Genomic DNA, 25654 nt, shown 5'->3' on the forward strand with positions numbered 1-25654 from the left:
TCAGGGGCCCGGGCCCGGCAAGGCTCTTGGGGCTGCATAAAGGCTGGGCGAGGAGGGCCCTTGGCGGCCTGTGGTCCAGGAGGGCGAGTGCTGCGCGGCTGCTCGGGGCGACGGCAGGCCCGGCCATGGAGGGGCGGCTCGCGCTCTGCGCTCTGCTTCTGCTGAGTGGCACCTTGGCCGAGGACGTCGAGGAGCTGTGGTGCGACTGGGTCGAGGTGGAGGAGTGGCCGGCGCTGGGCTCCCATTGCCCGGCAGTGCCCGACGGCGGGAACGTCACCATCTGCTGTAGCTGCTGCTGCCCCTCTAGTTGGTGGCTGTCCCAGGAGGACGCGTTGGACCAGGAGGAGCGCCTGGCCGAGGACAAGCCGACGGCTGCTTCTGGGGCTGCTACTCATGACAGTAAGCCTTCTGGAGCCCCTCCCGGCTCCAGGGTGATCGACGCCGAAGGAAGGAACCCGGGAGCGTTGCGCTCTCTGCAGCTCCTGCGGCCGGGGCAGCTGCATCCCGCCCCCCTTTCGCTCTGTTTCTCTCCTTTCGCATTTCCTATTACAGGAAACTGGCCGGGCAGTCTGCTGGGGTTGCCAACCTCCAGGTGGTGGTTGGAGATCTCCCAGTCAGTAGGATCAGTATCTCTGGGGCTTTGGAGGGTGGGTTCCGTGTCCCAAGCCCCACTATCTCCAGGCTCCGCCCCCCAAATCTCCAGGAATTTCCCAACCTGGAATTGGCAACCCTGTCTAAGCAGTGCGGCCCACCCTTCCTGTCAGGTATGGCGGCCGTTCAGATCTTCAACTGCCCTCTTCCTGGTTATTTTCTGCCCTCTTCCTGGCAATGGGAACACACCCTCTGGCCTGAACGTGGGCTTCCTTGCTCCAAAGTTAGATGTAGCTGCCCCTTACTGGAATTCTTGGAAGGCAAGGCTGGAGTAGGAAGAGGCCCAAATACCTTCAGAAAGCTCCTAAGTGGGCAGTAAAGAGAATGGCTCTTCTTCTACTCCTGGCAACTTGTCTTTGGAGGTATGCTGCCTCTGTACATGGAGGCTCCACTTAACTACAATGACTGTTCTATGGCAGTTGCTAGTTTTGTTCTCCATGAATGAGTTTATTCTCCTTTAAAGCAATCTGAGCTGGTGGCTGCTACGTCCTGTCATTTCAGTCACAGAAAGGGGAGGGGGGTCGTTCTCTTTTCCGTACTAATTTCTTGCTTGTCTGTGGGTTACCATGGATTGTAGAATTATGGAAAACTAATTTTTCTTTCCTCTTTCTCCATACTATGCATCCTTTTATGCTGGGGGTGGTGGTAGTGGTGGAGGCTCAGTGTCTGGGAAATAAGACAGGGAAGGGGACAGGAGCAGGCTGCTAACGATGATTGTTTGTCTTTCCCCAGACCTCTTCTCTCTGCTTGGGCTAGCAGCAGTAATTCTCCTCCTCTTCTTGTGCCTGTGGATGTGTCACAATGAAAAATCTTGGTTCCATGGCGAGGATTCTGATGCTTTCAGTGGCTCAACTCCAGCCTTTGCTTTTAATACTTATTCCCAGCTTTGGTCCCGTGACTCACCTCCCTCTTATAGGGCCTGCTCACCAGCAGCTTGACAGCTATCCTCCGTGATGGACCCACTATGCTTCAAGGACTTGCCCTGTCTGCATAGAGATACCCCTGTTCAGTTCCGACAGGCAACCTCTGGAACACCAAAGGATGATGTAGTTAGCTTTTCTCCTCCAACAGATCCTCAGAGTACAGCTGTTTTGGTGGCACCCCTGACCCTTGCCAGCTGAGTAACCTATGAGTCCAAGTTGATTTCTGACCAGCTGATCTCAGGGGAGGTATCTCACTGTGCCTACATGCTGTATAGTCACAGCTTGTTTTTAGGATCAAGGAAATGGAAAGAGATCCATGCTTTTTAGGATTAAGGAAATTTAGCCCATATGATTGTGTTTTTAATATTTGACTTTATGATGTTATGCTTTTTAAATGTGGTGGTATATGCCCATAGATGTTGCTTGCTATTTTTGTAAATGTTGTGTTGGTACAATGACTATTTGGGAAGCCTTCTCCCCCCATTGCAGCCATCTTTTAAAAGAACTTGTCTTATGGGATGCTGGAGGCCACCTAGGCAGGGAGCTGTTTTTGGTAAATAAATTCCTTATGTCTATACAGCAACAAAAGTATTTGCACTGACTCTTCTTTGCATTGTGATGTTAATTGGGGAGGAGGGGTGCTGAGGTGTGCTAAACATCTCTTAAACTGCCCTGCGCCCTTTGCAAACCAGATTTACAAGTCCCTCCAACTCAACTTCAGTGACCAGTATGATGGGGGAGGGTCTTGCAGAGATGTGCTGAGTGCAAAGGGCCCTTAGAACTGAATTGGCAGGAGCCTCGCTAACCAAGTGCCACTCTTCTTTGTTAGACCCCAGCCCTGTAGCTACAGCTGTTCAGGGAGCCTGGAGTTACAGACGTGACGAGATACCTAGGTTCATCTCGTGTTCTCTTACCTCAAGGTTTGTCGGGGAGTGTAGGCATCCTTGCAGCTTAAAAGTTTAGCATTTACAGAGCAGCAGGGAGGGAAGTGCAGGCGTGGGGAGCCTTTCCTCCCACTCTCGAGGTGCATCGTGGCATTTTCCCTTCCTCGCTTACACGGAGTATCGCTTCATCTCCCCCCCCCCCCCCAGCCTGGCCCCTGCAGAGAGACGCCTGGCTGCACCGGGAGAGCCGGGAGGAAAGGCGCCCAGAGCATCTCCCCCCCTCACTCGCCTGGCCCGTGCCCAAAGCCACATGGCCCACAGCTGCATAGCCCAGCGTGCTCTGCCTTTACCCCGATCGCACGGACCGTCGCTCCACCCACCCCTTGCCCAGCCCCGCAGAGCGACGGTGAGCTATGCAGCTCCAAGCCACGTGGCTTCAGGTGGGGGCCAAGCGGGGGGGGGGGGGAGATGCAGCAATGCTCTGGGTGCCTTTCCTCCTGCTCTCCCTGTGCAGCCTGGCATCGCTCTGCGGGGGCTGGGCGAGGGCATCTCTGCATCTTCCCCTTCACTCGCCTGGCCCCCACCTGAAGCCACATGGCTCAGAGCTGCATAAACTTTAACCTGCAAGGACGCCTACACTTCCCGACAAACCTTGAGGTAAGAGAACACGAGTTGAACCCAGGTATCTCATCACGTCTATTTCGGCTCTCAGCATGGCAGTGAAATTTAAGTTGCAGTTCAGCCAGGAAATTCCAGCACAGTTCCAGCAGTTCCAGCAGTTCCCAGGAAATTCCAGCACAAGGCATGGCTGCCCCAGGTAAGTGGGTGGGGATTGTGGCTGCAGGCATGGTCTGGGCTAAGCAACGCAGCAGTCTGGCTCTCTTTTCTGGCATCCAGGAAGAGAAGGGAAAAGGTACAGTGGGGAAATGTTTTTTATTTATAGTTATAGATCCCTCCCTCTGTATTTCACATGCTGCTTTGATAGGCGATCTGTAAGGGAGCCATCTCTCCGGTCAGATAATGGCAATGGGAACTTTAAGAGACGGCTCCTTTACAGATCCCCTGTCAAAGCTGCATGTAAAAAATGTGGGGATCTGTAACTGTACAGCATCCTTTCCCCCTCCTCTTGTATTATCTGGAGGTCAAAACCTGAAGTGGTTGTGGAGTTTGAACCCCAGAGGAGTGGAGGAGCCAGTGATGCTCAACAAACCATCCCGAAGTGCAGACGGTCCCATCAGCCTCTAAAAGGACATTGTGGATTATGAGGAGGCGGAAATTGAAGTCCTTTAGTGGTAGAAATGTAGCTAGTGGCCTAAAATTAGCAAAATGTGGCTTTGAAATGAAGCCTGGTTCTCCTGGTGTTTAATCATTTTTTAATTCTACATGATTGTTTCTCTTTACTGAAGTAACAAACAGCTGCTTCCCCTGCTCTAGCTAAGCCAATCATTTTGTTATTTAGGTTCTTTTTGCCAATAAAAACTTCGCATTTGCTAAGCAACAGGGCAGTGCAAGTTCAATTAAATGAACTATGAAATGAGAGCGAGAGTAAGGCATATAAAAAATTCACTCTAATTGTTTTGTGTCATTTTACAAAACATTGGGGGGGGGAGGACTCCTGGGTGAGATGATCTCTACTACTCCCCCCTCCCTGCATATGAACATAGCCACATCCTCCCAGGAGAGGGCTAAGTGCCAATGCCTCTCCGAGCAGGGAATGGGAGCTTGGGCCAGAGATCCCTGCAGCAACACCTTGGCCTCTGGGGCACTCCCCCGTTTCCTGGGGAGGCATTAATGCTTTTATGTTCCTTTAAGCTGTACCAACCCAAGATGGCTTGAAGAAGCATATAAGAGTTATACTCTGATCTCCAGGTGACACTGTGACTCTGTGCAGCAAAGAGATTCCCCCTGCCCCCAATATCCCATTTTCTAAGCGGTTCACAGTTAATGATGGCTCTGTACAAGGGTAATGCTGATTCCATTGACATGGGGAAGAGTGCATCGTATTTCCCATTTCTCCCTTACAAAGTGGGTCCGAAACTGCCAGAAAGGGGCTCTTTGACCAAGCAAGATGAAATTACTATAGCGACCACTCATTGCTGTGAAAAAGGAAATGATACTACTATTGCTGAGAAGCGTCACTAATGGGCTGAACAGAAAAACAGATCTGAAAATGCCATGTATAAAAATGGAAATGCATTCTCTCCTCTTGGATAATTTGGCACAGAGGAAGCCATGGATCCCTACAGGGCCCCGGGAAATGGTCTTTATAGCAAAGCTGAGTTTTGAAAAATGGCCCTTCGTTAAAGGCATGTGTTAGTGCTTGCTGTAGCCACTGAAAAGGCTGCGGAGAGCCAGTGTTTGCCGTGCTTGGGAAATGGAACTGTAGATGATCAGCATGTGTACTCCATCAGTATGCATAGGTTAAAAAACATACCCCCCCCAACTGAAGGGCATGTCATTTTTTCCTGTTAATTCAAGGGTCACTTGCTCTTGAGGGCTGACCACTTGCCTGTAAGGCAGGAGTGGACTGGACTGGCCCTTTAGCTTCTGGCAAATGTACCTAGTGAGCTGTTGGCAACCAGGTCAAGGTCAACCGCCGCCTTTCCTACTTTGTTTTTAGATAGAAGCATGCTGTTTTGATGCTGCTGAAGGACTGAAATGTTATAAGAAAGGGTGGTTAAAACACACACACACACATGCGTACACACATGCTCCATCCAGAGAGGACGGAACTATTATCAGCTTCCACTGCATGCTAATTCTGGCTCATCTCATTCTGTCAAGTTATCTATGAATTATGGCTTTAATATCTTGGCCTCTGATATGATTAGCATCTGCTGCCTGTAGTGGGGTTGAGCTGTGCTTCAGATTAATGCATCATTGGGACTCTTTCACTGTTGATGCTAAGTCTTCCATGAAGTAGGGTCAACAGCAAATTTTGGGCCAGAAGAATCTAATCCATGGGGCACAACCTGCTGGAAGGTTCTCATGCGCATTACTCACTGAAATGAACTGAAGCTGCCTGGGTACAGGGGTCTTCTGTGGCTTTAACAGTTCTATGACTAGTAAGCATTTTTCAGGTGTTGTGTATGAAGATGAGGGGCCTACCCCTGTTGACTTGGGTGCAGGTGTCCTAGCAGAAAAGTAAATGGAAGCTCAGCTTCCTTCTTGATACCTGTCCAACCACAAAGTAAGATTCAATTGCTATTGCAAAAAAGAGTTCACATGTTCTTGTATTATATGAAGTGCATGCCCAGGCAGGACATTTTCCAGGTGGGCCAAGCAAGATGCTAACTGCAGTTGCACATCAAGCTCTGCTTCTTAGATGTGCACAAAAAAACCACTTTCAAGCATAGGCATGAAAAATCCTGTTTTAACCCATCTGTCAAACAGAAAATTAAGGTTGCCAACAGACCTGGAGAACTTTTATTAGAGGTCTGATGTGTGGAAATAGGCAGGTGAAATTTTTCATGGTACGTAGTTAAGTAACACCACCTGGTCAATAGCATCCCATTCAGCTTCTATTACAAGGACAGGATATCTTTCCTCCAGGTAGCTGGCAAGCTGGACTTCCTGCTGCATGCATGCGCCACTGTGCTGTTTGTCTCCACTGCCCTTTAGGAGGATCTGAAGGCCAGCAACGTGAAAGGCAGATAATTACTTGTCAGAAATGTTAATCAGTGATTTTATTACCATGGCAAGAGAGAAAGGGAGAGCAGAGATGAGTTTTCTTGTTCCCCTGCCAGACTCACGAGCTCCGTAAGACCATGATTCTATTTGTATGATAATGTATCCAATTTCAAGATGGGATGGATCAGAAATACACAGATTTTTATTACCAAATAATGATTTTAGGGACAAAGCTCTGCAAGTTCTTATATTTCTGTTGCAGCAGGGTCAAGATTCCCCACCCTCCTGGCTTTCCATAAACAATGCAAAACTGAATCATTCAAAAAGGCCTTTTTTCTCGGCTAATAGGGTGGTATTGTAGGAAAGGGATCCCAGATGTTTCGCTAATGAGTTAGAAACCATAGATTTCACCATTATGTTGCCTTGCATATTATCTGTTGCTTTAAATATGTACTCCTATATCCTACCTGTGCTTTATGTTGTTCAATGTAGGTCAGCAATGTAGGTCAGAAAAAAGAAAACAAAAAAACACCTAAATTACACTACAAGTTTAGTTCTGGTTTTCTCCGCAACAGGTATATATCATTTCTAGAGTCCCACTTATTCTGTTAGTCACAAACCCCCTCTTTTTTCTATTGTTCCTGTTTCTTAATCCATAAATCCAGATGTCATCAACTCCTTGTTATCCATTTCATGCAAAAAGTCTATTAACGGTTTCCATTCAGTCAAGAAGTTAACTAATGTCCTTTCTCTAATTAACGCAGTAAGTTTTGCCATTAACGCAAACTCCAAAACTTTTGTCAACCATTCCACCACTGTAGGCAATGTTGCAGTTTTCCACTTTTGTGCATAAAGTACTCTTGCTGCTGTAATAAAGTATAAAAACAGTGTTCTAAAACTTTTCTCCAACTGGCTGTCCATTATTCCCAACAGAAAAGTCTCCGGTTTCAGCTGAAGTTTAATCTTCAAAATCTTCTGAATCGATGATTGTATCTGCAACTCTTTGCTTTCTTACATGTCCACCACATATGAAAAAATGTCCCTTCTTGTTTAGCACATTTCCAACATACATTTGATGCCCCCTTATACATTCTAGTCAATTTTTCAGGAGTCATATACCAACGATACATCATTTTGTAAAAAATTTCTTTAATACTGGAGCTTAATGTAAATTTCAGCACTCTTGTCCACATATTTTCCCATTGCTTCATTAATATATCATGTCCACAATTTTTCGCCCATTTAATCATACATTCTTTTACTTGCTCTTCTTCCGTCTCAAACCTCAACAAAAGTTTATACATTTTAGAAATAACATGTTCATCATTTGTACAAAGGGCTATTTCAAATTCAGTTTTAGATTTCTCAAAGTCATAATGACTCTTGTCTAGTTTGAATCTCTCCAAAATTTGCATATATGGAAACCACTGACAGGCGTGCCCTTCTGCTGCTAAGTCCTCTCTTGATTTAATTTTAACTTGGTCCTGAGAGAATTCCAATAAATCCTGATAAGTTAACCATTTAGGTGGACTAACCACTTCCCTTCTAAAATGAGCTTCTTGCAATGACAGCCAGAGAGGTATTTTCGAACAAAACCTAAGTTTGTACATATTCCATACTCTCAGGATTGCACGCCTTACATAATAATTATTAAACTCTGCGTTGGCTTTAACTTTGTCATACCATAGATACCCATGCTACCCAAATTTTAGATCATGCCCTTCCAGGTCCAGTAATCTATTACTGGATCCCAGTGTTCCTGTTTTGACATGCTGGCAGCAAGAGCAATCTTAGCTACCTTGCAGAGTTCACTTGGCAACTGGTGCCAAAAAGTGGGCAACACTTCTGTGGAAAATCATAATTAAGAAACTAGACAAACAACTGATCCAGCAAATAGCAAAACTCTTCCTGGATTGGACTGCTTCAGTCCAAATGACAGTTCCAAGAGCTGTTCAAATGCTAGATAGTACTATTATTATTAACTAGTAACAAAGACCATTGTGGGGAAAAATGGGTCTAGAGAGGGGAGGGCAGGTGGGTGGGCATTTCTTCCTCCTCTGCGACTGATCCTGCCCGGGTGAAGGGGGGTGGGCATTGCTACCTGATCCCGTCTGGGTGAAGGGGGCGGACATTGCCACCTGCTCTGCTCCTGATCCCGCCCAGGCGAGGGGGGGCAGACATCGTCACTTGCTCCGCTCCTGATCCCACTTGGGTAAAGGGGGGTGGACATTGTCACCTGCTCCACTCCTGATCCTGCCCGGGTGAAGGGGGCAGGCATTGTCACATGCTCTCCTCCTGATCCCGCCCCAGTGAAGGGGGGGCAGACATTGCCATGTGCTCCACTCCTGATCCCACCCGGGTGAAGGGAGCGGACATTGCCACCTGCTCTCCTCCTGATCCTGCCCGGGTGAAGGGAGCGGACATTGCCACCTGCTCTCCTCCTGCCCAGGTGAAGGGGGCGGGCCTTGGCGGTTCTTCCAATGGCTATGATAAAGAGAGATGCATATTCTAATGCCAAGCAGATATTTCTTGTTCTTTAGTTACTGTTTCTTGAAAGAGGCTTTTAAAATGTATCTTCTGATCTTAAAAAATAGACGCCTTGAGTGGTAGGGTGTTCCAAGGCACTTTGAGCGGATATGCTGCCTTTCATAGGCTTGTGGTAGTGTTATATTAGCATCAGAGATTGAGGAGCAAGTTTGTGGGACCAAGTCAGTAAAGGGCCATCTGAGACACACAACAGGGGGGCAAAATCTGACCCACAGTCCAGACTCTGGCCGTCTGGGCAGGCTTAATGCCAAGCTCAGTGCACTGTGGATTCTTTCTGTGGAAGTGAAAGCTGCTTTTTATTCCCATTCCAGGCCTGGATCCAGCCTAAATGGGCAATTCCCACCAATTCCCTGTTCTTACAGCAGACATTGCTCATATTGTTCCTCGGGATTCCCTGTCCCCCAAGAGCGCATTTGGTGAACATCAGGGGACTACATCAGGAATAAACTGAAACCTTCTCTGCCACTGATGGAAAATCCAATCTGGATCCAGTGTTGCAGTTGACAATAACATTGCACTGGGGGCAAAACTTTGACAATAGGTAGCCTTATACTCATTGATAAGGATGGTAACAGAGATGGAAATTGTCTCCAAGCCAAATGTATAGAGACACATTCAAACACTCCCCCACTCCCAGATATTTCCAGCTTGCAGAACATCCTTCCCTTTCCAGTTCAAATATCATTCAATATATATCATTCAATATATGTTAGATCTGCAGATTCCAAGTACCTTACTTTATTGGTAATATGAGACTGTGACTCAAGTGTCTGCTTGAGTCAAGGAGACCCAGGTTCAAATCCCACCTCTGCCATGGAAGTTTGCTGGGTGACTGTGGGCGAGTCACTCACTCTCAGCCTAACCTACCTAAAAATTAAGGTTGCCAATCTCTAGGTGCTGCCTGGAGAGCTCCTAGAATTACACAACTGATCTCCAGACAGAAAAAATCAAGAGTCCAGTAGCACGTATAAGACTAACAAAATTTGTGGTAGGGAATGAGCTTTCATGAGTCACAGTATCTGAAGAAGTGAGCTGTGACTCACCAAAGCTCTATATTTAAAGCATGCCATTCATTGAATGAAAAGAAGGAAGGAGAAAGCAAAGTTCTGAGTAGAATTCACTGAGGTTTATTTACTCCCTAGTAAGTGTACAGAAGATGTAATCCTATACCCAGAAAGCTCCCCTGAATGTATAGGGATTCACTTCTGAGTACATATGTGGAGGATTGAGCTGGTAGTTGAAATAGATGTTTGTAGCTGCCAACATCTTAACTAGACCTAAGACAAGATGGGGCCCACCCAACCGGAGGTACAAACAATTATCAACAAACAGTAATCTCCTTGAGTGAATAATTCATTTCAAATGAATACAGCGTAAAGTGTCAAATGCATCAAATAATGGCCATGAAATGAGGTTGTGAAGGCATACGCCAGTTGGATGTGTTGAAATTCCCTTGGTGTGCAAAATTCTAATATAATATGCCTACAAGAGACACATATTAAAGATAAAGATGCAAAATATTTAAAAAACAAGCAATTGGGAAAGGAATATATATCATCGTCCAAGCAAAAGAATAAAGGAGTAGTGATTTATATAAATGAAACTCTAGAATCAAAGTTAATCTTCCAAGATAGTGATGGAAGATATATAGCCGTGGAAATAAATATAAATGCAAAGAAAACTCTGGTAATAGCCCTTTATGCCCCAAATGGAGCCAAAGACCAATTTTTTAAAGATATATTGAGTAAATTGGATCAGGACATATTTGATCAGATGATTTTGGTTGGAGACTTTAATGGCGTGGTGGATTTACAACTAGATAAAAAATCGAAAGCAAATGTTAAAAAATCAGGAAAATTGCCAAAAAAAATTTTTGAATTAGTCCAGCAGGGAAACCTGGAAGATGTATGGAGAAAAGAAAATCCAAAAGGTGCAGAATTTACTTACTACTCCGCAAGGCATTTATCTTTTTCACGTATTGACATGATTTGGGCGACAAAGGATTTGACTTTAATGACTAAAAAAGTGGAAATATTACCAAGGGTGAGTGCAGACCATAATCCAAAATTATGGAAATGGACAATGGGCCGAAAAAAAAATTTAGATGGAGAATAAATGAGGATTTATTACAAAATCAGGAGAACCTGAATTATTTGAAAGAAAAAACTAAACAATTTTTTTAACAAATAATAATAATGAAGTTTCAACACAGATGGTATGGGACACTTATAAGACTGTAATAAGAGGAAATTTAATTTTATTAAATAGTAAGGACAAGAAGAGAAGACAGGAGAAATGGCAAGAAATACAACAAAAATTTATAAAAAAGAACAACAGTTAAAGAAAAAATCTGGGAAAAAGTCGATTATACAGGAAATTAAAATATTACAAGACCAAATAACAGCCATTAGTAATAAAGAGCTAGAATGGAAATTAAAGACATTAAAGCAGAAATCATTTGAAGGAGCAAATAAACCAGGAAAGTATCTAGCCTGGCAATTGAAAAAAAGGAAGGAAAGGAAAATCATTAATAGAATAATAGAAGATGACAAGAAGTTGAGAGAGCATCATTCAATTAAACGCGCATTTTATAAATATTACGCTAAGTTATTTCAGAAGAAATCAGTAAACTTACAAGAAATAGAGGGGTATCTAAAGAATACTCATTTACCAAAGATACCAGAAAAGATGAAGCAGAGACTGAATGCTCCAATTACAGAAGACAAAATCATAGAAGCAATTGATGCGGCTAAGATTGGGAAAGCACCAGGACCTGATGGGATCACAGCTAAATTTTATAAAGTAATGAAGGAGGACCTAGTACTGATTTTTCAAAAATATAATGAATGAAATGCTTCAAGGAAAAGGCCTCCCAGATACGTGGAATGAAGCAACTATTGCTCTGATCTCAAAAGAAAATCAAGATCTGACAGATGTTAAAAATTACAGACCCATATCGCTTATAAACAACTATTACAAAATAATGGCAAGAATATTCGCAGAAAGACTTAAAATATGGTTACTGGATTTTATAGAAGATGAACAGGCTGGATTCTTACCAAATAGACAATTAAAAGACAACTTGAGAGTGGTGATAAATGCCATTGAATATTATGATAAGCGACCTGATAAAGAAGTTGGCCTATTCTTTGCGGATGCAGAGAAGGCCTTTGACAATTTGAACTGGGACTTTATGTTTGCGACTATGGAGAAGATGGACTTAGGCAACGAATTTATAGAAGCAGTCAAAACAATTTACAAATTACAAAGAGCAACAATTTGTGTCAATGACGACCTAACAGAGAAATCTGAAATAAGGAAAGGAACTAGACAAGGATGTCCACTATCGCCGCTTTTGTTTGTGATGGTCTTGGAAGTATTATTGAGGAAGATCAGGGAGGATGATATTATAAAAGGGATAAAAATAAAGGGGTCTTCCTACAAACTGAGAGCATTTGCAGATGATGTGATGTTTATAGTGGAAGACCCTCTACAAATCCTGCCAAGATTGTTAGATCAAATAAAAGAGTTTGGAGATTTGGCTGGCTTCTACATTAACAAAAAGAAATAAAAAATAATAACAAAAAATATGACCAAGAAGAAGCAGCAGGAACTGAATAATTTAACAAACTGCGAAGTGGTACACAGAGCTAAGTATTTGGGGATAGAGCTGACAGTTAAGAGTATAGATTTATTCAAGAATAATTATGAAAAGCTCTGGACTCAAATTGAGACATGATAAAATGGAATAAATTAAATTTGTCGTGGTTAGGTCGAATTGCCACGATCAAAATGAATGTGCTGCCCAGAATGATGTTTTTAATGCAAACAATACCAATAGTGAAAGATAAAAAGCAATATGAAAAATGGCAGAGAAAAATTTTGGAATTTGTCTGGGCAGGAAAGAAGCCAAGAGTGAAAATGAAAGTTCTTTGTGATGCGAAGGAAAGAGGAGGTATGAAACTACCTGATCTAAGACTTTATCATGAAGCGATATGTTTGGTGTGGATTAGAGAATGGGTAACCTTGACCAATCATAAGTTACTAATATTGGAAGGACATAATAAAATATTTGGATGGCATGCATATATGCGGTATGAAAAATATAAAATGGATGCAATGTTTCAGCACCACTACTTAAGAAGAAATTTACTGTTAACCTGGCTCAAATACAAGAAATATATAGAAGAAAAGAAACCATTTTGGATTGTGCCGGCTGAAGTAGTTAATCCAAATTTGGAATATCAAGGGAAAGAATGGCTTACCCTCAAAGAACTGACAGTACTAGAAGATGATCAATTGAAGCTTAAAAGAAATGAGGATTTGCCATTTAGATATGGTTCGCTACAATACAGACAAATCAAAGACTTAATTGATTCAGAGCAAAGAAAAGTAGGTTTTAGAACTAAAAATTCAGACTTGGAAGAGATACTATTGGAAGATAATATTAAAGTAATATCTAAAATGTACAAGTTGTTATTGAAGTGGTTCACAGAAGATGAGACAGTAAAAGTTCAAATGGTAAAGTGGGCTATAAACTGTAATAAAGAAATAACTATGGAAGCATGGGAACAGTTAGGGAAAAATACCTTTAAAATATCAGCTTGCACCAGTATTAAATAGAATGGGTATAAAATGTTGTATAGGTGGTACTGAACACTGAAAAAGCTAGCCATTGCTAACAAACAGTTGTCAAACAAATGTTGGAAGTGTAAAGAGCATGAAGGTTCTTTGTTTCATATGTGGTGGACTTGTCAAAAGGCTAGGGACTTCTGGTCTAAAATATGTGCTGATATGTCTTTGATATTACAATATAATGTTGCAAAAAATCCAGAAACGTTGTTATTATCTTTACATTTAGAAGAGGTTAATAGAAATGATAAGATAGTGCTATATTATATGATAGTAGCAGCAAGAACTCTATATGCTCAGTAGTGGAAAAAAGAAGAAATACCGAATATTTAAGAATGGACAAGGAAGCTGTTGTGCATGGCAGAAATGGACAAACTAACTAGAAATCTGAAAGAGCAAGATCCAGAAATTTTCTTGGAAGATTGGAAGAAGTTCAAGAAGTATTTGGAAAAGAAATGCGATGTTAAAGGGCAATTGTGGTCTTTTGAGGGACTTTAAATTTTATACAAAGGACTTTAACGAAAGAAAATATATTAAGATCTATACCATGGTATAAATATTAGCAATATAGTGTAACAATAATAATATCTATGAATAAATGGGGGGCTCGAGTGCTGTTGGAAGTCAACAAAGAAAAGGGGGAGGGGAGGGGTGGGGTATATAGACATATAGAAGAGTTAAATTGGATAAATGTATTGTATTAAGTAATGATTGTATATTACCTCATCCAATAAAAATTTTATTTTAAAAAAAAGGGGAAAAAAGGAAAAAAAAGAAATTCCCTTGGTGTGATGTGGATGTGTTGAAATTCCTTTCGTGTGATTTGGGTTTGGATTATTATCACGCCCTTGATAAAGTTCTATGCACAAAACAAACTAAGTTTGCTGGCTTCTTGTTGGGCTGGGGGGGGCGCTGTACCCCCTTTGTATGTGATGGTCCAACTTGGAATAAGAGCATAAAGATATCATAAAAAACTGAATTTTGTATACATGGGAATTACCAGTCCGTTTGCCACCAATGGCTTCTGTCTCTTTAAGATCTTCATCCTGGCATCTCTACAATAGAAGAAAACTTTTTACTGGACTCTAAAAGATGTATTAAATGACTTTGAACAGTGGCCATAATATGTATTGTGTATTTATATGTATTTATTGTATTTATGGTTGTATATTTATTACACTGACTGTATTCACTGAATGCATAGGAACATTGATGGGTCTGTAGGATTGTATTTATAGTGCATATAGTACTTATATATATGAGATTTTGTAAGGAATATAGAAGTCTTGATGATTATTTGATGCACTTGACATTTTATACTGTATAACTTTCGTATGAATTATTCATTCAAGGAGATTACTGTTTGTTGATAATTGATTGTACCTCCAGTTGGATGGGCTGACACCACGTCTTGTCTCAAGTTTGTTTTTTCCCTAGAGTGGCCTCTTTTTGTTTTAACATCTTAACTAGAGATGCCAGTTCTGGGCTGGGAGATTCCTGAAGATCTGGAAGTAGCGTCTGGGGAGGGAAGGGACCTCAGCGAGTTATAATGCACTCCCTCCAGGGGAACTGATCTCTGCAGTCTGGAGATCAGCTGTAATTCTGAGAGATCTCCAGATCCCATCCGGAGACTGATAACCCTAGTCTTAACAAGATAATGACTCCATTTGCAGTACTAGGGCTACTTATCTCTAGAATATGTAAGACTAAAAAGAGACCTCAGAGCTTGTTTTGAATGCATATCACTTAGTCAGCACAGCCTGGTTCCACACATTTTTACAGGCCTTAACCTCCAAATGGGACTTGCCCGTTGTCCTCCTGAGTAACAGCGTTTCAGAATTCAAGCAGTGAGGAGGAGCATAAACTGTACGGAAAGCACTGATTGATTTACAATGAAATCTGATCCAGAATGACATCGTTACCTTCACTAGGCTTAAAATGGTGTCAGTCTGTTTCAGATGGCTTTGTTGCAACAGACTTACTGGTCTTCGACTTCTGAAAGGTTTCTGTTGTTTGCCCTTCTTGCTACTAAAGAAGATAGAAAAGAATCCAACAGGCCTCATTTCCTAGTCTTGACAGGTGCACGGGGGAATTGTCTTCAGACTGCGACTTAACTCCAAAACCCGCACAGTGTTGCTAACTCTTCAAAATTCCTGACACCTTCAGCAGAAATGTCTTTCATTTGGGAATGGAGCTTGCTTCTTTTTAATGGAACGTAATGATGCAATGGGTCTGAGCACCGTCTGAGTGCCTTTTTGTTCTGTTGGTATGCAGGTTAGAACAGATATGAATGCCTCCTTCTGGTAAGGAAAATCAAAAAGAGTCCAGTAGCACCTTTAAGACTAACCAATTTTATTGTAGCATAAGCTTTTGAGAATCAAGTTCTCTTCGTCAGATGCATGGTACAGAAACTGTGTACCATGCATCTGACGAAGAGAACTTGATTCTCGAAAGCTTATGCTACAATAAAATTGGTTAGTCTTAAAGGTGCTACTGGACTCTTTTTGATTTTGCTACTACAGACTAACACGGCTAACTCCTCTGGATCCTTCTGGTAAGGGTAACTTTTAAAAATGCATATTATATTAAATATCCTCCATATAACTAAATAATAAAATGCTAAAGATAGGGTGCTTTAAAGATTAACAACACAATCTTAAATAGACTTCTAAACCCATTAAAGTCAAAGGGCTCAGGAGGAGGTAACTCTGGTTAGGATCGTAATGTTGCTGTGGCCCAAGTTTCCATGAGCCAGAGCTATCTCAGTACACACTGGCATAAGCAGAAGAAGTGCGAGGAAATGGAATTATTAGAGAGGCCAGAAGACCCAGCATCCCAAAACATGGGTGTGTTATTTTTGTAGCATGCAAATGAAATTAAGGATCCAAATAAAAAAGGAAGCGATCCCATTATCAGAAGGGATGTGTGCCACTCTCGATTGAGCATTAATTGGCAAAGCAAACTGAATTGAGGGCACAAACCTATTAGGAGAACCAAATTCTCTAAACAGCAAGCTAAATCCTCTTGACTGAGGCCAAGTGTGACAGTATTAATTTGTAAAGGAAGCCAGTTGCCAACCTCCAGATGGGGCCTGCAGCTCTCCCAGAGATCCCCTGGAGAAAATGGCTGCTTTGGAGGGTGGAGTCTATGGCATTATAGCAAGGTTTGTGACCTGGTGCTTTGCCCAATGATTACACCAAGACTGGGAGAGCTCTGAAGAGGAAAATATTTTATTCCAGGAATAAAAGGGGTACAGAGTTTCAAGCCAGTAAAAACACCCTGAGCCCATTCTAAAATGGCAGGGAGGATCTTTGTATACCCCTTGCTCCATTTCGAGACAAAGCCCACCTTCTTGCTGAGACAAAAGGCCCATCCTCTTTTCTCAGCTGTAAGTGAAACTTTCCCATGTTATCTAGCTGGTTTCAACCAGCAGTTGTTTATTGCTTCTGGTCTTGCTGGCCAAGCATTTCTCTGTACAGTTACACTCAAGACCAGACGAAAGCTTCTTTGTATTTCAAGCTAGCAAGAAAAAAATGGCGGTGCTTTTGCTCACATTCCCATTCCCAAACCCCTCCTTTCCTCCCTGCACCCCTCAACTCTCCAGGAATTTCCCAGTGCGCAGTTGCAATCCTAATTCCAACTCAGCAGCTTCTATTAGCGTCTCTTTGACACTCTTTGATCGAGATCTGGCAGCTTGCTATTGAACCCAGAATCTGTCCCCAAATCTCCAGGAATTTCCCAAGCTGGAGTTGGCAACCCTAAACAGACAGCATGTTGCTCCTGAATGTTTCTATTTCTAAGGGCTGGTTTGCATCCATTTGTTCTCCTGTCTGTGCCTGTTACTGTGTGCACGCGCATGTCCAAAGTGATAACCCATCTTGATCTGCTGCAGCAACATGTCTTGTGTCATCTTCCAGACTAAGACAAAATTTATTTCTTAGTCTTTAAGATGCCATAGGATCCTTGGTTATCTTCTCCATCCCACCACGCTTCTCTGTTTGCTGTGTAGGGAACCATAGACTACATTTGACCTGGGATATTCCGGGTGTTGCTGTATCTTTATGCCTACAAAAAAAGAGAATAAGATAACTGATTGAACTATTTGGACTATATGGTTCAGCAATACCTACCATAAATACAGTCTCTCAGGAGCTGGTTGTTGGACCCTGTAAAAAGGAAACATCATGTAGAAAATATTGTGAAGATGGCAATGTTTACCTTAAATATGATCTGTTAATAGTTGCTAAAATAGCTTACATTATGAAAGTGATATATAGATTTGCACATATATTGTAATTTGCACATATAGCACTTGCACTTTGTATATACAAAATCTATAAATCATATATTGAGTAATTGTTGCAGTCTCCTGTTGGTTTTCTGTATATTACAGAGATAGCCTTATTTGTGGTTTGTGTAGAGAACTCTGGCAACACAAAGCCCCTCAAAGGAATATAAAGAAGAGACAACCTCATCCTGCCCAAAATAGAGCCAAAATAGAGTCGCCTCTTTTGCGTCTCTCGCGATCCTCCTGGGGTGAGCGAGAAACGCATGCGGAACACAAGTGCGCGGGCATCTCGAGCGAGGGGAAGGCAAAGAGCGAGGCGCCGTTGCTCCCCGGGAACCATGGCAACGGGAGAGGCCTACGGACCCTGCTTCGAAGTTACGTCGGGTGAGAAGCCTTTCTGATAGGGATATCTGCTGTGCCTCCGTGGGCTTGACGATACTGGGGTCTCCTCCTCCTGACTGTCTTGGGGGCGGGGGGGGAGAGAGAGAAAGAGTCCTTTTGCCCTCCTTTCCATCCTTCCAGATAAAAGGGCCCCGGGGTTCCTCTTTAGCTCTTCCTTGCTTTGTTAATGCTGCAGCGTTTAAAAGCTCCGGAGCATTGGGGGGTGGGGGTGGGACGATTTAGCCCCTCATTCTTTGCTTCAGTTGCCGGGCGTCAGAGTAACAAATTACAGAGCAGTAGTAGTGCAGTGCTTTGTAGGGTTATTCCAGCGAAATCAACGGGTTTAGACTGGAATTTCAGAAGAAAATTAGCCTCTGTTTTATAGATTACAGCAAAGCTTTGGATTGTGTGGATCATGAAAAGCTATGGAGAGTGTTAAAAGAAATAAGGGTGGCACAATATCTGATTGTTTTGATGTGCAACCTGTACGCTGGACAAGAGGCTACAGTTAGGACAGAATATGGGGAAACAGAATGGTTTACAATTGACAAAGGTGTCAGACAAGGATTCATATTATCTCCCTACCTGTTCAACCTCTATGCAGAGTATATCATAAGAAAAACTGGATTAGATGTAGAAGAAGGTGGAGTAAAAACTGGTGGAAGGAACATTAACAATTTTGAGATATGCAGATAACAAACACCATGTTAAATAGAAAATAGTGAAGTAGTTGAAACAACTACTGATGAAGGTTAAAGGAGAAAGCGCCAAAACAGGATTACAGCTGAACATTAAGGCAAAAGTAATGACTACTGAGGAAATACCCAGTTTTAAAGTTGACAGTGAGCAGTAGTAGCCCAGTATGGCTACTTCTAGTTTTGCACTGGAGTGTACGATTACACTATTATGATAAAATAATAGTAAAGAGTCCAGTAGCACCTTTAAGACTAACCAACTTTACTGTAGCATAAGCTTTTGAGAGAACCACAGTTCTCTTCGTCAGATGCATGGAGGGTAAGAAGATATATATAGGTGGTGAAGGGAGGGAGGAGTAGATGCAAATCAGTTTACTTCTGTTAATGAGATCAGTTACTTCTGATAATGAGATAACCATTCATAGTCTATTCAATCCAAGTCTGAATCAAATTTACATATGAATTTCAGCTTCCCGTTGGATTTTGTTTTTGAAAGGTTTCTGTTGAACTATGGTGACCTTTAAGCCCTTGATGGAATGTCCTGGTAGATTGAAGTGTTCTCCCACTGGTTTCTGGATGTTGCCATTTTTAATGTCAGATTTGTGTCCATTTATTCTTTTGCGCAGAGGTTGGCTGGTTTGTCCAGTGTACAGAGCAGATGGACATAGTTGGCACATGAGAGCAGGTGTGGGTTTTATAGTTTCATTGTAAAAGGTGATTGATCCTCTCTTGTATAATGCTCCTTTCCCAGAGCAAGAACATATGCAGCAACCTTTGGATGACATCCAAAGAAAAATTATTACTGCTATACTTGTTAAGGAAAAAAGGATTTGCTTACTGCTGCTTAGGAGAACTGGCTGGGGGGGGGAGGAATGGGGCAGCAGGCACATAGGGCTGCAGTGGGAAAGGTGGCAGGTGTCTTGGTGAGTGCATTCAAATGCTTGGGATTTTTTAGAACCAAAGCCATACAAAACAAGCATTGAAGAATTTTGGCCAGTTATTGTGGGCTACGCTTTGGGCAGCTGTCATGTAGATGCAGCATACCTGCTAAACTATTATATGTGAAGCAGTCCTGATTCTGAAAACTATAGAAAGAGCTGCTGTTCATTAAGACTGTATTTGTTTCTTGCCAATGTTTGTCTGGCTACAGCATGGTTCCTTATAGCCAATGGACAATATGAGGCCAAACTTGCATAGTTCACGACTTGTACTGTCCATTTCTTTCAAATTTGCCAAATTGCTTAGGTTAATTAATTTATAGTGCAATTCATGGGACTTGGGACAAACTAAACAAGTTTAAAATTGAAGTGCAGGTATTGTTAGTTGTGTGACCGCTGCATTGTTAAACTCTTGCCATATTGCACTGCGTTAATGGAAAGTGTGGTGTGTAATACCCCTCTACAAATCACCTCGCTGGAATCCTGTCCCCTTCCACATCCAGCAGAACTCTGTTCCTCTCTGCTAAAGCCGTTGAAGATTGGAGTCCATGTCATTGCCCAGCCTTATCTCCCTGCCCTCACAGCCTTCCCTGTGCTCTTTGTTTTACTATCACACTCAGCTGCACCATGGACCTTAACTCTTTCCCAGTGAAACTGATTTTGTGTTTGGATCCCCCATTGTGTAGTTTGATGGCAAAAAGCAGCTTTGGGGGGGAGGGGTCTGGATCAGGGCCACAGTGTCAGACTTGTGGCTAGATAACGTTCTTACTCCAGACTACCTCCTGCAATTAGACAACAGTCCATTGTTTCCAAAAGGCTTGTTCATTATAGTCCACGAGCCTGAATACAAAATTCAGGATGGTACATATGCATTGTTACCAATGACAGGCAAAGCATGAGGTACAGAGTAACAGATCACAGCAGGCCCAACCTCCCCCCACAGTTCTCAAAACAACCCCTTTGAAGTCGGAAGAGCGAGAAGCTCCCAAGGCCGGTTCTTGGTGGAACGTCGGTAGCCAAAACAATCCTTTTCTGCGAGATAGCTGCCTGGGAACCTTGGCACCTGGAAGAGAGCACTTACACACTGAAAGGATTAAAATGGAGTCAGTTAAGCAAAGGCATACAAGAAAGCAGTCTGGACCTGACATTCTGCCCCCTCTAAGATGCTCCCCCTCCAGGTTTCTGTGGGTAGCGGGAGTGGAACGCCTTAACTAATCTAGGGGCATGAACATGTACAGAGTTCACCCATTCATCAAACCCAGAGTCAAAGTCCTTCCACCTAATGAGATAAAATAACTGATTTCTTTGTATTTTAGAGTCCAGTATTTGTTGTACTTCATAGTGGGTTTGATCATCGATCAGAGTGGGGATTGGAGGTGCACGGGTGTGCCATTGATTAGCAGGAGGGGCTTTTTTCAACAAACTTACATGGAAGGTATCATGTACATGACGAAGATTCTTTGGCAGATTTAGAGCAACAGTCACTTTGTTGATTACTTTGCAAATAGGAAACGGACCTAAAAATTTCAACGCTAGCTTGCGGCTGGTTTGGGTTGTTTTCAAATTCTTTGTGGAAAGGTAGACCAGATCACCCGGCTGTAATTCCCATTCTGCCGCGCGGTGGCGGTCAGCGTATTTTTTGTAATCCTGTTTGGCTTTGATGAGATGTTTCTTAATCTGCGTCCACTGTTGGGCTGCTTCCCCCCACCATTCGGTGACGTCGTTGGAGGCTGTAGTAGGGGGAGGAAGCGCCTCGAATGGGAAGGGCTTGAAGTGGAAGCCATAGACGATTTTGAAGGGAGTTTCTCCCGTAGAGGCATGCACACTGTTATTATACGAGAATTCTGCCAAGGGGAGCAAATCAAACCAATTGTCCTGTTGGAAATTAATATAACAGCGCAGGAATTGTTCTAATATCTGATTTGTTTTTTCTGACTGTCCGTCTGTTTCTGGGTGGTGGCTTGAACTCAGACCTTGTTCAATACCCAGTAGTTGTAAAAGCTCCCGCCAGAAGTTGGCAACGAACTGTCTGCCGCGATCCGAGATCACCTTGGATGGAAAAGAATGTATTTTTACAATGTTTTTTATAAAGATGTCGGCTAGCTTTCTAGCCGAAGGAATAGTAGTACAGGGTATAAAATGGGCTTGCTTGGAGAATAAATCGACCACGACTAAGATACAATTGTGTCCCTTGGAGGGGGGCAAGTCTGTGATAAAGTCCATGGAAATTATTTCCCACGGTCGGCTTGGCGTTTCTAGGGGTTGTAGGAGTCCCGGAGGTTTTCCTTTTCGGGATTTGGCGCTGAGGCAGATGGGGCAAGACGCTACATATTGTGAAATGTCTTTGCGCATGCCCGGCCACCAAAATTGGCGCTGTACCAAATGAAGTGTTTTTAAGTACCCATAATGTCCCGCTGTGGGAGCATCGTGACAGCGTTGTAACACTTCTTTCCTTAAGCTTTTGGGTACATAGAAGCGATCTCCCCAGAGCCATTCCCCCTGATTGGATTGTTGCAGTTTGTCTTTGGGCACATCTTCCCCCTCCTTTTCCACTTCAGCTTTTAATTTTTCTCTCCATCCCTGGTCAGGTTGGGGAAAGCGGGTGGTGCGGCTGCGTGTTGTCACAACGCCCCCTAATTGCGTAGGTGAGAAGACTGTGTCTATTGTCTCCTCCCTTTTGCTTTTGTGTTGGGGCATGCGTGATAGAGCGTCCGCTAAGAAGTTGGTTTTCCCAGGGAGGAAGTTCAATGTGAAATCAAATTTAGAGAAAAATTCCGCCCATCTCAGTTGTTTGGCGTTCAGCCTGCGAGGGCTGCACAGGGCTTCTAAATTTTTATGATCCATCCAGACTTCGAACGGATGGCGGGCTCCTTCTTACCAATGTCTCCAGGTAGTGAGAGCCGCTTTTACAGCAAAGGCTTCTTTCTCCCATACATTCCAATTCCTTTCCGATTCCGAAAATTTCCTGGAAAGGAAGGCGCAGGGTTTGAGCTTTTCATCCGCCCCCCGTTGTAGCAGTACACCCCCAATTGCCGTGTCGCTGGCATCGACCTGTACTATGAACGGGCAACTTTCGTCGGGGTGTTGTAGAACGGGCTCTGATACAAACTGCGTTTTAAGGTGATCGAACGCCGTTTGGCATTCCGCCGTCCAAGCCAGTTTTGCACTTGGCTTTTTGGCTTGGTCCCCCTTATCTTTGGTTTTCAACAGTTCAGTTAGGGGGAGTGTGATTTGGGCGAAATTTGCAATGAACTCTCTATAGAAGTTGGCAAAGCCCAAGAAGGATTGTAATTCTTTGCGGGTTGTGGGGGTTTGCCAATTTAGTACTGCCTGTATTTTACTTGGATCCATTTTCAAACCCTCTCTAGAAATACAATAGCCCAAGTAAGTGAGTTCCGTTTTGTGAAATTCACATTTGGAGAGTTTAATAGGTAACTGGTTATTCATGAGGGTGGTTAAGACTCTCTTTACCAGTTCTACGTGTTCCTCTTCAGTTTCTGAGTAAATTAACACATCATCCAGATACACCACTACACCTTTATAGAGGAATTCATGCAGTACCTCATTAATCATGGACATGAAAACTGAGGGGGCTCCGGCCAGGCCGAAAGGCATAACTAAGTATTCAAATTGGCCGAGTGATGTGTTGAAGGCCGTTTTCCATTCATCCCCTTCCCGAATACGAACGTGAAAGTAAGCATCTTTCAAATCTAATTTCGTAAAGATCTTACCTTGAGCCACGACGTTCAGTAGATCTCTTATGAGCGGAATAGGGTAGGCATTGCTGGAAGAGACCGCATTAAGACCTCGAAAGTCCGTGCATAATCTCAAGCCCCCATCTTTCTTTTTTACAAAAAGTACTGGCGCTGCATGGGGACTGTTAGCTGGTCGAATAAATCCTCTTTGAAGGTTGAGGTCGATGAATTTGCGGAGCTCCTCTCTTTCGTTGGGACTCATAGGGTATAGGCGGCCTTTGGGCATCAAGGCGCCAGGTAAAATTTCCACAGCACAGTCTGTCCTCCTATGAGGAGGTAACGAGTTGGCTTCTTCTTCTGTGAAGGCTTGGGTGTACGCCCTGTATTGTTTGGGTATTAGGTTGATTTCTTCCTGGGAGAGGAGAGCCGGTTCGGTTGTGGTCGGATCTTTTCCCCAATTTTGATCCCACCGATGACTTTTGCATGACTCATGGGTGAATGTGATGCTTCCCTCTGCCCAGTTGATGTAGGGGTTATGATCGCATAACCACCGGCTCCCCAGGATCAAGGGGTACTTTGCTGTGGCACTAATAACGAAAGATCTTTTTTCCCAATGTTGCCCCATGCCTGTGATGATTGGCATGGTTTCTGTAGTCACTGGATTCATGTTAGTGCCATCCATTTGCTCGAAAATGACCGGTATGTCTAATTCTTTGACAGGGAGTACTAGTCCGTTTACCAAGGCTGGTGCAATAATGTCTCTAGAGCAGCCCGAATCAATGAGGGCTTGCACCCGGATGTGCATCTTTCTGTCAGAATTCACTAAAGTTACTGGTATGAAGAGTATGGACCCATACGGTCGGTTCGGAACCGGAACTGACTGAGGTTTGATCTGCCGTTTGGGTCCTTTCACGACAGATCCATTTCGTTTCCCGAGGAGGGGCTTTCTGGATTCTCCCCTCCCGCCATCGCCGTTGGATCATATTCCATAACTTCTTCCAGTTCTAGCCCCCTCTCAGGGGGATTTCTTCTCGGCGCTCCCCTACCTCTTGCCGTTCTGGGGGCTGGGGTAGGGCGCTGTGGCGCCAGGTAGGCAGCGGGGGCTGGGCGTCTGAGTTGGAGCAGAGGTCTTTGCACAGGCCTATAAGGACATTGCGCTGCAAAATGACCACTTTGTCCACACTGCAAACACAATCCTTGTTGCCATCTAGCATCTCTCGCTCCACGGATAGCGTAGCCAGCCCCCCGGCTCCCTCGAGCAGGAGTGGAGGAGCGTCTTTGGCCCGGAGGTTGTTGGTGTTGCTCCACCTAACGAACTTCCATCAGACGGTTTTCTACTTCACAGGTCAATTGTATCCACCCTAACAGCGTAGGAGGATTATCTTGCATTAAAGCTCTGTCCAGCAATCTAGGGTTCAAACCCTGTTTAAACATGATAATCTTGGTGGATTCCTCACACCTTGGGCATTTGGCAGCGAGTTGTCGGAATTTTGCGGCATAGTCTCTAGCCGACATGCTGCCTTGCCTGATAGCCTGTAATTCTGTTCGGGCTCTGGTTTCTTCTAGGGGATCCTCATATTGAGCTCGAATTGCGTCTACCAGCCCTTGGAGTGTATCTAACTCCGGGGCCCCCACGTTATACAGTCCTACATACCAGTCAGCTGCTTTGCCTTGAAGACGTGACCCCAGATGTTCGATTTGACTAGCTTCACTTCCGAAAAGGTGCCCCCAACGATTAAAAAATTGCACTACTTGTACTAGAAAAAATCCCAATTTGGAAGGGTCCCCATCGAACGTAGCATCCAACTTGACCCAACCCATTGGTAGGTCTTGTCGAGGGGCCGGTGCCGGCATTGGATAGACATCGAGTGGGCCGAGTTGTAAAGGAGGTTGTCGTGGAGCTGGCGGCAGCTGTGGTAGAGGTTGCTGCGGGTGCGGTTGCGGCTGGTACGGTTGCGGCTGGCGCGGCGGAGGCACTCCTGGAAGCGGCTGGGGGAGTCCTCTCGGGATAGGTCGCGTTGGCCGAACGGGTGCTGGTTCCCCTCTAGGCAGCGGCTGATGAGGGGCCGGCCATAATGGTAGCGGATGGGGAGAAATGGGTTGGAGAGGTACCGTATCCCCTCGAGGCCCTGGCGTTGGTCCCGTCCCTGGTATGGTTGGCGGTTGGTTCGCTTGCGCTGTAGGTGGAGGGGCTACCGGCTGGTCCGCTTGCGTCGTGGTTGGAGGGAGAAGCGGGGCCGCCGGCTGTAGCGGTTCTCCCCCGCCGTTGGTAGGAGTGGTGGGACGGGGATCTCCCGGCTGCAGCCCGTCACCCCCTCCACTGGTCCCATCGTCACCTGGTCTGACCGGTTGGTCAGGATGGGAATCATCTGGACACGGGTTATCTGGGC

General features: G+C 44.1%; 1 protein-coding gene across 1 annotated transcript in view; it reads left to right on the forward strand.

Annotated features, from left to right (window-relative positions):
* The first annotated feature begins 125 nt into the window (after positions 1-125).
* C13H8orf48 (chromosome 13 C8orf48 homolog) overlaps positions 126-25654 on the forward strand; it is a 66546-nt gene continuing 41017 nt past the window's right edge. The window contains exons 1-2 of the mRNA XM_054996466.1: positions 126-399; positions 17809-17939. Of these exons, the coding sequence (XP_054852441.1) occupies positions 126-399; positions 17809-17939 (405 nt within the window). The remainder of the gene's footprint in view (positions 400-17808; positions 17940-25654) is intronic.

This window comes from Eublepharis macularius, chromosome 13, assembly GCF_028583425.1.
Source record: "Eublepharis macularius isolate TG4126 chromosome 13, MPM_Emac_v1.0, whole genome shotgun sequence".
In the NCBI taxonomy this organism is placed as follows: Eukaryota; Metazoa; Chordata; class Lepidosauria; order Squamata; family Eublepharidae; genus Eublepharis; species Eublepharis macularius.